Below are 13,737 nucleotides of genomic sequence, written 5' to 3' on the forward strand. Positions count from 1 at the left end.
AGTCTAACAGCAGAGGCATTCCACACAGTGACAGTGAAGATGGGGACAGGAGCAGGAGCTGGGAAGCAGGCACTTACCTCGGGGGGTTCAGGTCAGTGGAGCTCATGTAGTGCCTGAGGCCTTGCAAGTGGGCAGGGGGAGGCTGAAGGGAAGAGCAGTGCACTTCACTTCAGTTGGACGTCTGCTGCCAGCTGGAGAGCAGCTGCAGGGTCCCTCCCTCCTAGCTTCTGGTCACTTAGAAGCCCCCCGGAAGCAGTGCTGTGGTTTCTCTTCCTCTTTCCAGGTCAGAGCCTGGAGTTCAGGCAGAAAGGAGCCAAAAACAGCCAGAGGTGGTGTTTCTCTCTTTTATTTAAAAACAGTGCTTCGTTACCATTTGCAAAGGCTGAGGCAGGGCCCCTCCTTTGCTAAGAGTTTATAAAAGCCAGCAACATGATCAATAATTTATACACATGGAGAGTAATACAAAAAATAATGAATAAAAGCTAAAGATCTAACTACTCCAACCTTCACAATTCCAGCTACTTGATAATAATAGGAGTAACCCAATGAATACTGTATGGTCTGAAAGCTACTATACAATATGATTCTTGAGGAGGAGGGAGAGAGGGAGAGAGGGAGTTAGAGACTGTCACAAAGCCCTGGGTGCTTCTCTGGAGTTAGCAGGGAAACAGGACCCTGGGCAAGCAGCTCGGGTGCCCTAGGAGGTGACTCTGGGAGAGGATGGGAAGGAAGGAGACACAGCTGGGTGGTCAATTGGACAAGCATCCGAGTATGCCCCCATGTCCCAGTGGTACCTGTCCTGCCACAGGGAAACCACACGTGCTAGGCAGGCCACTCCCTGCCACAGAGGTGTGGAGGAGAGCGAGGTTCTGTGGTACTTTGAGCCTTGAGAAGATGGAGACTCAAAAACTGAGAGAGCGCCTCAGTTCGCTCTGCAGCTCTAACTTACACGTGTCAGCCCCAGGGTGTCTCTAGCTATTCACAAGCTGAATGCTGACACAGGGAAAGTCATGTCTCTTAGGGAAAGAAAAGGATCAGTTCATCACTCCATATATAATGCAGCCAAAATGAGCTGCCCAACAAGCAGGCACACAAAAATACTGTCAACAGAAAATACGAGAAAAGAGCTAAGCTAGGCGTCCTGATGGGGACAGACAGCGATTAAAGCACATCAGTCCCCGGAAAAACCAAACCAAAAGCATTTTCTGAAAAACTCAAAAACTTGCGTGCCCCTGGGAATCTGGCATTGGTAACCGGAAGAGGGAGGGAAGGAAAGAGCATCGCTGTTCCCTTTTTGCCTGCCAGGGTGAATGCAGCCCTCCCCACCCCCCAGCGCTGGCATGTACAGAGGGCTGCCCCCTGGGTGGGAGGTCTTGGCTGATGGGCAGTCCTCAGTTCCCATCCCTGCCAGCCAGCACCGCCATGGCTGAGCTCATCCACCGTTTTTCCTGAGTACACTGTAACTGGCTACAGTTTCGGTAACTTGCATAAGAACATGGCTTCCACAGCCAACCACAAGACTTCAGGGACCCGTGCCCCCTGGCTCATTTCTAGTGCCTTGCTGAAGAGTTTGGCAACCTGTGGTAGTTGGTGAGCCTTTCAAAAGGAAAGCTGCCAAGGGACTGTCCTGCACTCAGTAACCTAGAGGGCACATGCTGGCTTAGGACACCCAGAGCCCGCTTGGGGTGGGGCCCTGTTTCCCGCTCTAGCCCAGGGATGGCAACTGCCTGGCTGATGAGGAAGCAAGGGTAAAGGAGGTACACAGGAGAGGGAAGGGTGGGACAGCAACATTTCCAAAAATATAGTGTTTTATGCAACAGAGAATCAAGTGTTACTGGTGTATACTACAAATGATCAGACATTCTCAAGAGCATGACAAAATAAAACACACGTTTACATTAGATGTTCACCGTGCCCACTATTGTTTCCTATCTGAAAACAGTGCAAACAGGTAACTTATGCTTCAAAACACCACAACCCCGTCCCCACCCCCCAAAGTCCCTTTGCTCCTAACAGCCGGGGGAAAGCCTGCGATTTTGCAGACACTGCCATGCTAGATTTTGAGTAGTGGAGAACTGGCTGGCCAAAGGGGAAGGATCGCCAGGCAGCTTCCTGCCTTCCCGACACCCGCGGTCCAGACTGCCCCTGGCTGGCCTCATTTACCTGGCACAGAGAGGGAGGGGCACATCATGCTCTTCTTGCATAGCCTCGTGCCCTTCTCATCTTACAGCCCCTCGTGTCTGGAAGCTACATGACTAGGTGCAGGATGCAGGTGGCCACTCCTGCTGGCTGCATCTCTAAGAAAGCACAGCCTAAACTAAACAGTTCAGCCCCTGAGGAGTCCATGTTTGAGGAACAGCCACAAGCTCTCCTTAAACTATGAGCTGAGCTCCAGGCGGTTTCCAAGGGAAGGAAGAACTCGGGCTCAGTTCAGACATCGGCTGCTGCAGGGTGACAGTGGCAGAGGTTCCTGGAAACCTGAGAGCCCTACAATGACAAGTAGTAGCAAGGTGCTTCTGGGCTGAGGTTGAACTAAGTAACACAGAAATTCTAGAAAAGACCTAAGGCAGCTCTCCGGGCTGAAAGGGGAACAGCCAGACAAACGTTTTCACTACAAGTCTCCTTAAAGGAGCCCAGCTTCTAGTAAGATTTGCAGCATAGAAAAGTCCAGGCTGCAGAAGCCTTTGAAACTGAAAACGCCCTTCTCACTGCGATTCAGCGTCAGCCATCTTTTTGAAATCATCACCCAGAATCCTCTAACAGAGTCACAAAATGCCTTTCTCCTCTAGCCTGCTGCTTCCTAAATCAGTCCAACACACCAGCACAGTGGCCTTGAGGACCAACCATGAGGCCAATACAGTGAAACCCAGACACTTGGGGGAGCCAAACTCTCAGTGCTCACCCTGAAATCCAAAGACCCTTGCATAAAAAGCCAACTCCATCTAGTGTTCCTTGGAAGGAGCTTGAGGAAGTGGCACCCACCGGAGAGTGTCCCTGTACATGCAGCAGAGACGTGCTGGCAAACAGACTGGCCTTGGAGGCCTCAGCCAGAACCAGCTGAACTGAAGTGCATGAAGGCCCCTCTGGCCCCTCCGGCATGGGCCACGGGGACTGTCCTTTTCGCCCTGCTATGACCACCCTTACTCCTGTCCAGGAAGAAAGACGCCTTCTTCAATTCTTCCTCCCTTTCTGCCCTTTGTGGATACAATTGTCGAGGGACTGGCCTAGTCTCCACCAGGTGAAGGGGCTTGCCTTTTTGTGAGAATGGCCCTTATTAAACAAAGACCCAAAATGTCTGTTCCTTTAGCCAGTAAATTTTCTCAAAAAGAAACAAAAGAAAGGAAAATCCCTCTGCCCCCATTCTCTAGAACTCCAAGAGGCCCCAGACTATCCCTTCCCCTAACTAAAATATTTATGCACATACAATGAAAACTGTCATAACAGCAACAACAAACCAAACTTTGGCTTCGGGGAAGGGACTCCATAAGTGGCCAGTGGCAGGCAGTCTGTCTGGTTTCCTATTTCACACGTTGTCCCAGAATCAATGACTACACTGAGCTCTCTAGTTTCCACGTTGTCTCTTCAGATATAAAGGGAGATAGGATCTGAGAGCAAGACGGTACATGTCAACCGTAGGCCAAGGCCTCCCTGCTTACAAAAGGATGCTTGATGCAGTCAAACGTCAGCCACTTTAATTCAGGGACATGAATCATTTATCACTCAAAAATGTGTAGAGGCAGAGGCAATGACAACAACAACAACAACAACAACAACAACAGAACCAAACCCCAATAAAATAACCCTAAAACAGACCCTAACAAAACCCAAGCTCATGTCTCTGAACTACTCCCCTTAGCAGCGATCCCTCAGGTGAACTGACCAGGGAGCCAGTTGACACTCCGGTTTCCTAATGCCTTCATTTTGGAGCCTCTGTGGGACCCTTGCCTTTCGAATACATCTCAGATCTGGGGGAGAAAGAAGTCCTTTGGAAACAAAACTGAAGCCAGGTTTCACTGCCATGGCCCGTGCAGGAGGACCCTTGAAATTTTACATCCTCCTTCAAAGGTAGGCTTAAAGTCCACGGCCTGTCTTCTTAGTGTTCCCCAAGGGGTCCAGGTGCTTGGCTGTGACTCTGGAGGACACCGTGAAGCTGGATGCAGTGGCCACAAGGGCTGGAGACTCACAGAGGCTCTGGAAGATGGAAATTCCTATGGCTTTGGAGTGAGGACAAATTGCCTCTGCCTGCCCTTACTGGTCCTCATCAGCACACTTGTTAGGACAGCCAGCCTAGGGCTTGGTTCCTTATCCTGCCCCAGCAGAGGCTTTCCGATGCCTTTCTTACTCTGTACTGACTTCGTGCTACAAGAAAATGAAGGGATATCAGATTGAACATCCCCTTTCCTCTTCTACACACTCTAATGGCTCTGAACAATTTGTACTTTTAATCCTCATACTGTGCCCAGATATCTGGGGGGGAAATCTGGCCACTGACTATTCATTCTTCCATTCCCAGATCCCGATTCCTGAATCTTGAGGACATGGGAGTAGCATGTTAATAAAAGAACAGAGGAGTTGCAGCACAGTGGCTCAATTAAAGGGGCAACAGCCCAGCAAGGATGCTGAGATTTCTGAAAGGAAAAGAAACAAGTGTTTTCCTATTTGGGAGCTCACTTCAAGATCATTTTTGTACTGAGGTGTTTCTCATCCACAGTCTGAGAGCATGCTTGGGAATACCAGCACTGTAATTCCAAAAGCCATGACAACACTCTCAGGCTGTACCTGTCAATGATTGTAAAACGAATAGAAAGGCAGGAGGTTAGAGGAGAGAAAAGCGTCTTTTAAATTCTCTTGCTTTGTAAGCACAAACTCCTACCTAAAGGCATGTGGGATTCCAGCCACAGCCAGTCAGAGCCTCCAGCCAGAGTCAGGCCAGAAGGGCACACTGCTGCAGAGCTGGCCTCCACTCTGCTTGTCCCCCCAGCCATCAGCACCAGATCCACTTTGGTAATTCTGTCTGCTGGCTTCTGGTCAAATGCATGTATCAGCTCCTTCCTCCTCCACTGCCTCTTCTGTGACCGACAGAATAAGCTGAGCGTGGACATACAGACGTGGAAATGCACTATCTTTTTTTTTTTTTAACCACAGTTTTAAAAAAAAGCAAAAATAAGAACAACAAAAAACCCCAAAACAAAAAACAAAACAAAAAACCCCAAAACAACCCCCCCTCCAAACAAAAACAAAAACAAAAATTCAAAAACAAAAACAAAACCAAAAAAAGCACAATCTTTGGAACAAAAGAATTAAAGGCAGAAATTTAAAGGAAAAATACATATTCAAAGAACACAGTGAGGTATAAAAAGTATTCTCTCTTTTTTGTTTGTTTTCCTCTTCATCTTGCTATAGAGTCCTCTACTAGTAAATATTGCAATAGCCAGGCCTCATGAACTGGGGGCTGTCCCATTTGCAGGGGTCTCACGTCACTTCAGTAGGGGGCAAATCGGCTGTAGCCACCTCGGTACAAACTCGCCTGCAGTGGGTAGAGACATAAGAATATTGAAAGGATGAGAAAAGCATTGGAAATGACACGCTATGTCCTGAGAGATCACCTCTCTCTTCTGGCAGTAGAGACATCATAACGGCTGACTTCATAATTATATGACTAGGCACAGAGGGTAGACTTGATATGGTGTCTGTCTGTCTGTCTGTCTGTCTTTGTAATGCTACTACAGTTCTGGCTGAAAGAAAATTACTGAGCTCCCTTCAAACACATGACCTGTCAGAGTGTGCTACCTCTGACTACTTCCTGGCAGAGATGGTCACATCCTGTGTTTAGAATGATGCCACATTTAAACCCAAGCCAAATTCTCCACTGACGAAGCAGATCTCTTGTACAATCTATGAAACACACGCATCTCTGGATCCATGGGTCCTGATTCAAGAACTGCCCACAGGTGCCCAACTGCAGCAGCAACTCTAGTCTCTTGTCAGAAAGGCTTAGTGTGCGCACACAACAGACAGGCCCTCCTTCAGGACTCATCTGTGCAGCAGCAGGAAGACTCCCAGGGCCAGTGCTCTGTAAGTGGCTGTCACACTGTGCTGTTAAGAGGCTAACAAGGGGAACAGGCCTACACATGATCAACTGACTTTCTCTGGTGTGTCACATGATCCTTCCCAGGAATGCTGTCCGGGTCTTTCTTTCAGGGTATAGAATTTCCAGCTGGCATCACTATGGAGTGGCCTGCCTTTGTAACTATGAATACCAGTCAGCAATAAAGGCATCTAGGCCAAATCCAAGAAGGCTACAGCAAGTACGTCAGTCCTAAGGATTATTCTAGACTCACTCTATGTACTTTCTCCATACTTCCCTACAACTGCTACTAGGAACTGCCTCTGCAGTGTTCACAACACTTGAGTCCCAGCGCTACTGCCAGCAGGCAGGAAGCAGCAGGCACATTGTCAGGCATCAGCAATCAAAAACTGAGTACACCAAGAGCATGTTGTGAGGACTGGAAGCCTTACCATCCCACGCCTTCCGTACTCTCAAGAACACTGTGCTACTGGCATGTATGTTCCTGGTAAAGGGGCCCATTATTCCCTGTCCTCTCCTAAACGAAGTCATTACTCAGGAAGACTGTCACCATCAACCCCTCCTTCCTACTGTCTTTCCAGATAGACAGGTAAAGCAAGTGACATAAGTTCCCAGTCTCATTCAGCTTCCACACTTTGGCAGTGGATGAAATGACCACACATTGTTTCCCATAGAGGAGGAACAAGGATAAGAAAAAAGGTATAAACTTACCACAGCGCCAACTCCATAGCTGGCGGCAGGGGCGAGGGCATGGTAGGGGTCAGCTGTGTACACCCTGCCGTAACTGGAAAGGAGAAGCAGGGTCAGATGGAAGCAGGGGAGACCAAGACTACTCATAGGGAAAATGGCAGACGGAAGAAGCCTTCCTGTCTCTGTTCCCGAGTGCAGTAACTGGGGAGTCCTGACTACTATAAAATGGCAAAGAAGGGGTCAAATGGGAAAAAAGACCAATTGCGATCACAGCCAAAGAAGAGACAGAACAAGAGCACAAGTACAGGAAGAGGCTAGGCCTGGGTGCTGTGTGGCGGAAGCCATGGAAAACTGGCTCCAGAAAGAGCCAGGCTGGCAGGAGGTCAAGGACTCAGGGCAATTCTGGAAATGAGGAAGAGGGAGAGGGATGCTGCAGGGAGCACGGTGCTCAGGGTCTGCTTGCTCTGGCTGTACATACCCGTCGCTGTAAGCGGCTGCAGCGGCTGCAGCAGCTGTGGCTGCGGTTGCAGTAGCAGGCTGTGCATATCTGTAGGCTGCATATCCACCCTACAGGAAAGAAGAGAACTGACTTTACAGCTACCTCTCCCCGAGACAGACACCCTCCCCCCATACAGACGCACACGTGTAGACACAAGGACAGACACAAACATAGACACACATGGAAAGAGATGTTTCAAACTGCACCAGTTTGCATGCTCCTCCTAAGGTAGAAAAATTAAGCTTTAGCCAATGTAGGGATTTGCTTTCCAATTTGTGACAGAAAAAGTACATGGGTACTACCTAGTGATTTTAAGAAATACAGATATGATTTTGGATTTTACTTCACAGTGTTTTTTTTTAGAACTCTTGACAGGGAAAATATTCTTGAAATATTAGGAGAATTGAGTCAATGTGTATATAACAGTTAAGAGAATTAAAATCTACTTCGTCCATCAGTGTCAATTTCAGAGTCTCTGTACTGGGACTGGCTTGTTACTGAGAGAATGCAGTAGGTCACAGGAAGATCTAACCCAGAGCTTGGCTCCACTTGGCAGAGCATGTCTGTCAAGAGCAACACTGAGAAGGAAGAGCTCAAGCAGACCAGACATCAGAGAACTGCCTGTGAATCAAAAAATCTACCACCTGCTTGTCAGAGCGGTGGGACAGAGACTGTGGCTTTAAAAGCTAAACGCTTAACCCTAGTTCTCTCGGAAAACCTTAACTCAAGCCCACATTCCAGACTTGGGGAAATCAGATTGCAATTAGCTTAGGTGTGTTTGACTAGCTCTGATGAGGTCAGACAGGCCTCACTGTTTCCTTTTCCCACAGCAGCCTTTGGGAGCTTTTTCCCCAAGATCTTCATGAGAAGTCCTGAGGAACTCAGAACCATTACAGCCTGCTACTCCACCTGCATTTTTTAGGAACTAAACGAAGGCAATCAATGTGTGTATGAACAGAGATGTCCCTTCTGGAAGGACTCAAGGACAGTGAGACAGGCCAATACAACTGGTAAGGTCCTTACTGTATCCTTCCATAACCCACTCACTTTATCTAGATCTAATTCAGAGATACTTAAAAACAAAACCAACCAACTAACCAAGCAAGCAAGCAAACAAACAAACAAAAAAACTCCAAAAAACCAGAGACAGGGTTTCTCTGTGCACCCCTGGCTGCTCTGGAACTCAGAGATCCACATGCCTCTGTCTCCTGAGTGCTAGGATTAAAGGTGTGTGCCAACATCAACTGGCAGTCATACATTTTTATTGTCATCCTTTGGCTGTCAAAAATATGTGCTCTGTTGTTTTCAGTCATGAATGACAGATAAAGCAGTGTTTACTCTGCAGAAGGTCCACATCTCACAGCAGCTGAAGTATCCCACGCTTTTCCCTTTGAATGTCAGTTTTTTGCTAACTTTCCAAGAGACATTTCACATTTCCTTTTTTTTGGGGGGGCCATGTTTTAGGGTTGAAAAGATGGGTGTAACCATGTGTGTGTATCTGTGTGTGTGTGTGTGCATGCACGTGTGGGCACACGCACAAACACACATATTTGGAAATGATATCTCTAGTCTAGAGACAGAGCTACCTTAGGGTGTGTGGGAACTTGCTATGTAGACCAGGCTGGCTTTGAACTTACATAATCACCTGCCTCTTCTTCCCAAGTGCTGGGATTAAAGGTATGTGCCAACGCGCCTGGCTAAGAAGTCTGTCTTTTTTGCTTGCCTGCTTGCTTGCTTGCTTGCTTGCTTGCTTGCCAGCCTGCCTGCCTGCCTGCCTTTCTTTCTCTCTTTCTCTCTTTCTTTCTTTCTTTTCTTTCTCTCTCCTTCCTCTCTCTCTCTCTCTCTCTCTCTCTCTCTTTCTCTTTCCTTCCTTCCTGGTTATTTTATTTATTTATATTTCAAATGTTATCCCCTTTCTAAATTTCCCCTCCGAAAACCCCTATTCTCCCCCTCCCCCCTGCTTCTATTCGGGTGCTCCCCCACTTACCCTCCCACTCCCACCTCACTGCCCTAGCATTCCCCTAACGCTGGGGCATCACGTCTCCATAGGATACCTCCCCACCCCCAAGCTGGATAAGGCCATCCTCTGCTACATAAGCAGCTAGAGAGCCATGGGTCCCTCCACATGTACTATTCGGCTGGTGGTTTAGTCCCTGGGAGCTCGGGGATGGGGAGGTCTGGTTGGTTGATATTGCTGTTCTTCCTATGAGGCTGCAAACCTCTTTAGCTCTTTCAGTCCTTCCCTTAACTCCTCCATTTGGTTCCTCAGAAAACTGGACATAGTACTACCTAAGGACCCAGTTATACCAACCACTCCTGGGCATATACCCATAAGAAGTATTTTCTAATAGGATCCTTGCTCTTCTCTCTCTACCACCCTACTTAGCAGCTCTGGATGGCCTCTTTGGTTCCTGATAACTTTTACTGTGGGAATCATTTTATGAACTCTAAGCTTTCTCTAGTAAAGCAGCAGCACTATGAGGGGCTCTCCGAGTCTATGCTGTAAGAAGTCAGGGTCAGCAGCTCCAAATACATGTTTAAAGTGCACCGGCTCTCAGCTGCTGTGCAACACTCTTTTGCTGTCACTCACAGGTGCCTATAAGGGACAGTCTGAGTTACCATTATCAAACCCTGCAGTGACATGGCCAGAGTGGAGTGTAACAGGAAGCATCCCTGTGACTTTCAGCCATGTTTACTGTAAGAGCAGGCTGGACTACCCCCACAATGCCTCACAACTGGCTCCTCAGGGCTTGCCCCAGTCCTTCTTTACCTTAGTCCTTTAGTCTCCAAAGAGGGCACAGGGTGACCAAAGCATTGGTGAGAGAACAAACATTTCATCCTTATATACGGTTCAGTCTTTATCTGGACCCTGAAGGCTCAGCTGTTCACTCTATTTAGAAATGGTTCTAGTTTTTAGAATGGAAGCCAAACCTTTAGTGAGGCTTCTTTGTAACAAAGGTACTTTGGCGCCATGTGCTTTCTCTTCAGCATTTCTTTAAACACCAAGATAATCTTTTCAATTTTAGGACTCTCAAATAGTCAAAGTAACTAAATGTGATCTATGCTTAGCTAGGCCCAGCATTTACAGCTTGGAGCAGGGGTGCAGGCTCTTGCTGATGGTTCCGATTCAGGACTGATCCTTGGGAGCTTCAAGAGCACGTGGGCCACACATTCCACATGCTGTCTCAATCGCAGCTCTGGGTTGTGGCTGCTAACTGGGAGGAAGGACTCCTAAGCAAGGCAACTGACAGCAGTGGTTCCCTCAGTGGCTTAGGTCTTCTCCATCTGCAGTAATCCACTTTCACAAGCAGGTTCTGACTTTGGGGTCTGATGGATGAAGTTCTCTGTGCTTTAAGTACAGGACAGGATGAAATATTTTATTGATACTGATGATGGGCTTGGAGAATACTGGCAACAAGAAAAACTACATCAATGCCTTTGATCAGCAGAGGTCTTTTAACAGAAGTCATTTACAGGAGGGCTACATGTGGGCTGATGGGTAATACGTTACCAAAGCAGTTTGGTAATTCACCCATGTCTAAGGAAATGTGCACCGTGTACCAGGAAGTAATCCCTTTTAGATACATCTTATTCCAGAGTCTTTCTGCTTTTGCTGAAATTGGGCATTCTACAGAACCTTACATAAGGGGTTGGGGATTTAGCTCAGTGGTAGAGCGCTTGCCTAGCAAGTCCAAGGCCCTGGCTTTGGTCCTCAGCTCCGGGGGAAAAAAAAAAAAAAAAAAAAAAAAAGCCGAACACCACCAGAACCTTACATAAAACTCAGGACAAAATCTACAACATACAACTGACTTAACTGCATTCTAGGTTTTACAGTGTAGAAAGATCTTGGGCTAAGATGTCCCCATACCCCGATTTTACTTTAACCAGCAAATTTGAAGGCACTTATATATAGAACATGAGAGCAAAGTGCAGTTTGAAACACCAAGGTTTTCATTACTGTCTCTTAAAATTTTCAAAAAGAACAAGGTGGGAGGAAGGAGAAGAGGGCTCAGGCGTGGGGGTAGGGTGGGGGGTGGCGCCACATTAATATTAATCACATTAAAACTGAGCATGCCGACATCCGGAGCTAAAACAACAGCAAAACCACCACGTCCAGACTGGCACTGGCTAACTCTATCTATCCCAGCATTCTCTTGGGACAGCGGTTTGCCCTAGGTCTACCACAAGCTCGGTGAAGTACACAGCCTCAATTACTAGAGCGTGCAGCCACAACGACCTGGTATTACGGAAACAGTCAGTCACCACTTGAGTTAACATTCCATACCCTAACAACTGGCCCTCCCCAGCCCAAAGGAGGAATAAATCTTGCCCACCCAAGCCTTGGCCCATACCACAATGTTAATAATTATAACAAGCAGTAACCCATCTGTTATATCAGAGAAGGGAACAGAGACTCCACTGAGAGATTTAGAGTGAGATGTTAACATTTCTTCAGCTGACTGCACAAACAAACAAACAAAAAAAGAGGAGAAATAATTCATTTGGAGATATGAAGTCATGAATAGCTGATGTGTATTGCTTTTAACCATGCACTGATGCAAAACTGAAGCAACCATTAATAAAAATTAAAAAGGACATATGTATTTACACACAATCAGACCTGTTTGATCTGAAGCAGTTTGCAGATTCTATCTGTGTGTGATTTGAAATAAAACAAAAAATGGGGATTAGCATGGCCACAGCACACCAGAGTGTAGGAGGGCACACACAAACGGCTTCTGGAACTCAGAGCTGCCTAAGTCTGGCACGGCTAAGCCTGGTTCAAATCCACACATGCCCCTTGAAAAACAGTTTTCTTTGTAACCTTTCTAAATAATGCCTGGTACCCCATCTGGTGGCCCAAGTCACTATTCGACCTGCCTGGCTCTGACAAGGGAGCTCACCAGGCGTGCACGCTCTGGGAGCAACTGCATAGTCTTATCTAGTGTTCTTCCAAGTTTCTCCTGTATTGGAGAAATAATTGTTTTCCTCAATTATTTGTCATATTTCTGCCCCCACTCCCAGCTTCTTCTCAGAGCTAAATGCTGCTACTTCAAGCCTCTTTGCTAATGACTTTCCAAAACGTTAAAGGAAAGCCTGCTTCCCACCCAGTGTTACCACTGAGGTTTTCTACTCTTCTTTCCTGAATCAGATTTATCATCGAATTAACTCTGCACCACTGGGATTCTTCTGTTGTTTTTCTGCAGGTATGTTTGAAACAAAACAGAAGTTCTAACCATTGCTCCCCTGCACGTGAACCTTGTCTGGATACCTAAGATTTTCATCTTGTCTTGATTTTAACCTTGCCTTTAATTTTATTGTATTTTTGCTTTAGATTTACATTAAAACAGGACTTTGGTGAGCATGTGATGTCAAGACACCTTCTTTCTACCTGGAAGACAATGACATGTGACACTGAGGAGGAAAGTGTGTAGCTCAAGACCAGCAGACAAATGAAAGCTTGTTATCCCATGTAGTGTGCAGATGGACAGAGCAAGGCAAGTGTGTGCATGTGCACGTGTGTGTGTAGGGGCTGGCAGGCGTGATGATCAACATCACCACTGAGGAGTGAGATCTGTTCTACTTAGCAAGGGTCTGATGTTTGGCCTCTAGAACCAATGGCTTTGGCCCTGGATGGTCCTAATGCCTTCTTCCCCCATGCCAGCTGAGAGCCTCAGCCACAGGAGACAGTGAGTTCTCATGCAGACACAGAACCGGCTTGGTACAAAATATATAATTTCTGCTCTGAATGGCATATCTATATATTCCAAAAGTGTCATGTAAGTTCCACCTCATCATCATTTAAATTTGGGGTTAAGGAGAGAAACTGATTATCTTTGACTTACATGATTTATGAGAAGAACTTTAAAGAATTAAATCTTTCAAATACTTTGCTATTCCACATTTCTCCAAATTAGTTCACTTCTATAGTGTCACTGGGTTACATGAAGTAACTGGGTTATTAAACTATGGACTCTTTTTCTTCTCTGCGCGTCAAGCTATTGGGAAAAGTGTCTAACAAGCATGCTGTTATCCAAACACTTACTGATCTTATCAGGTGGAAGGGAAGAGGGCACAGGAGCTGAGTCCGGGCCTGTGCAGACCTGTCACAACTCCACACTTCTGCCTCTGGTTTCACTAGGGACCTAAACATGGGACTTAAAGCCCCGTGCAGGCAGACTTCGGTCTGCTTCCTTTTGCCATCTCTTTCATTGTTAGCACTCTCAGCTGCTAAGGTCTCCAGAATAAAAGACGAGTTTAACTGGCACAGGCAACTGTGACTGAGGCTGAAAGAGGCAGTGATGGTCGGATCGTAGATTGTACATGTGATGTGTCTGTGACCAAGTGTGGTGAGGGGACCGGATGGCTCATTTTGAAGGAAGTGTCATGATGTGTGGATGTGACATGGGCACTGCTGAGGTAGCAGGGCTTAGATCACACGCTCACAAGTCTTGATTGT

The 13,737-nt window shown here is 46.9% G+C and overlaps 1 protein-coding gene across 24 annotated transcripts in view; it reads right to left on the minus strand.

Annotated features, from left to right (window-relative positions):
* Positions 1-330: 330 nt before the first annotated feature.
* The window catches only part of Rbfox2 (RNA binding fox-1 homolog 2), a 241,488-nt gene continuing 228,081 nt past the window's right edge, over positions 331-13,737 (minus strand). For 12 of the 24 annotated variants that reach the window (XM_032917899.1, XM_032917948.1, XM_032917940.1 and 9 more), the window contains 3 exons: positions 7,257-7,345; positions 6,800-6,872; positions 331-5,527 (listed from right to left, as the gene is read on the minus strand). In XM_032917899.1, the coding sequence (XP_032773790.1) occupies positions 5,483-5,527; positions 6,800-6,872; positions 7,257-7,345 (207 nt within the window). In that variant the 3' untranslated portion in view covers positions 331-5,482. Of the gene's footprint in view, positions 5,528-6,799; positions 6,873-7,256; positions 7,346-11,062; positions 11,738-11,898; positions 11,931-13,737 lie in introns of those variants that run through there. The other 12 variants (XM_032917882.1, XM_032917767.1, XM_032917783.1 and 9 more) reach the window with 4 other exon arrangements.

The sequence above is a fragment of the Rattus rattus genome, chromosome 1 (assembly GCF_011064425.1).
Source record: "Rattus rattus isolate New Zealand chromosome 1, Rrattus_CSIRO_v1, whole genome shotgun sequence".
NCBI classification, from domain to species: Eukaryota; Metazoa; Chordata; class Mammalia; order Rodentia; family Muridae; genus Rattus; species Rattus rattus.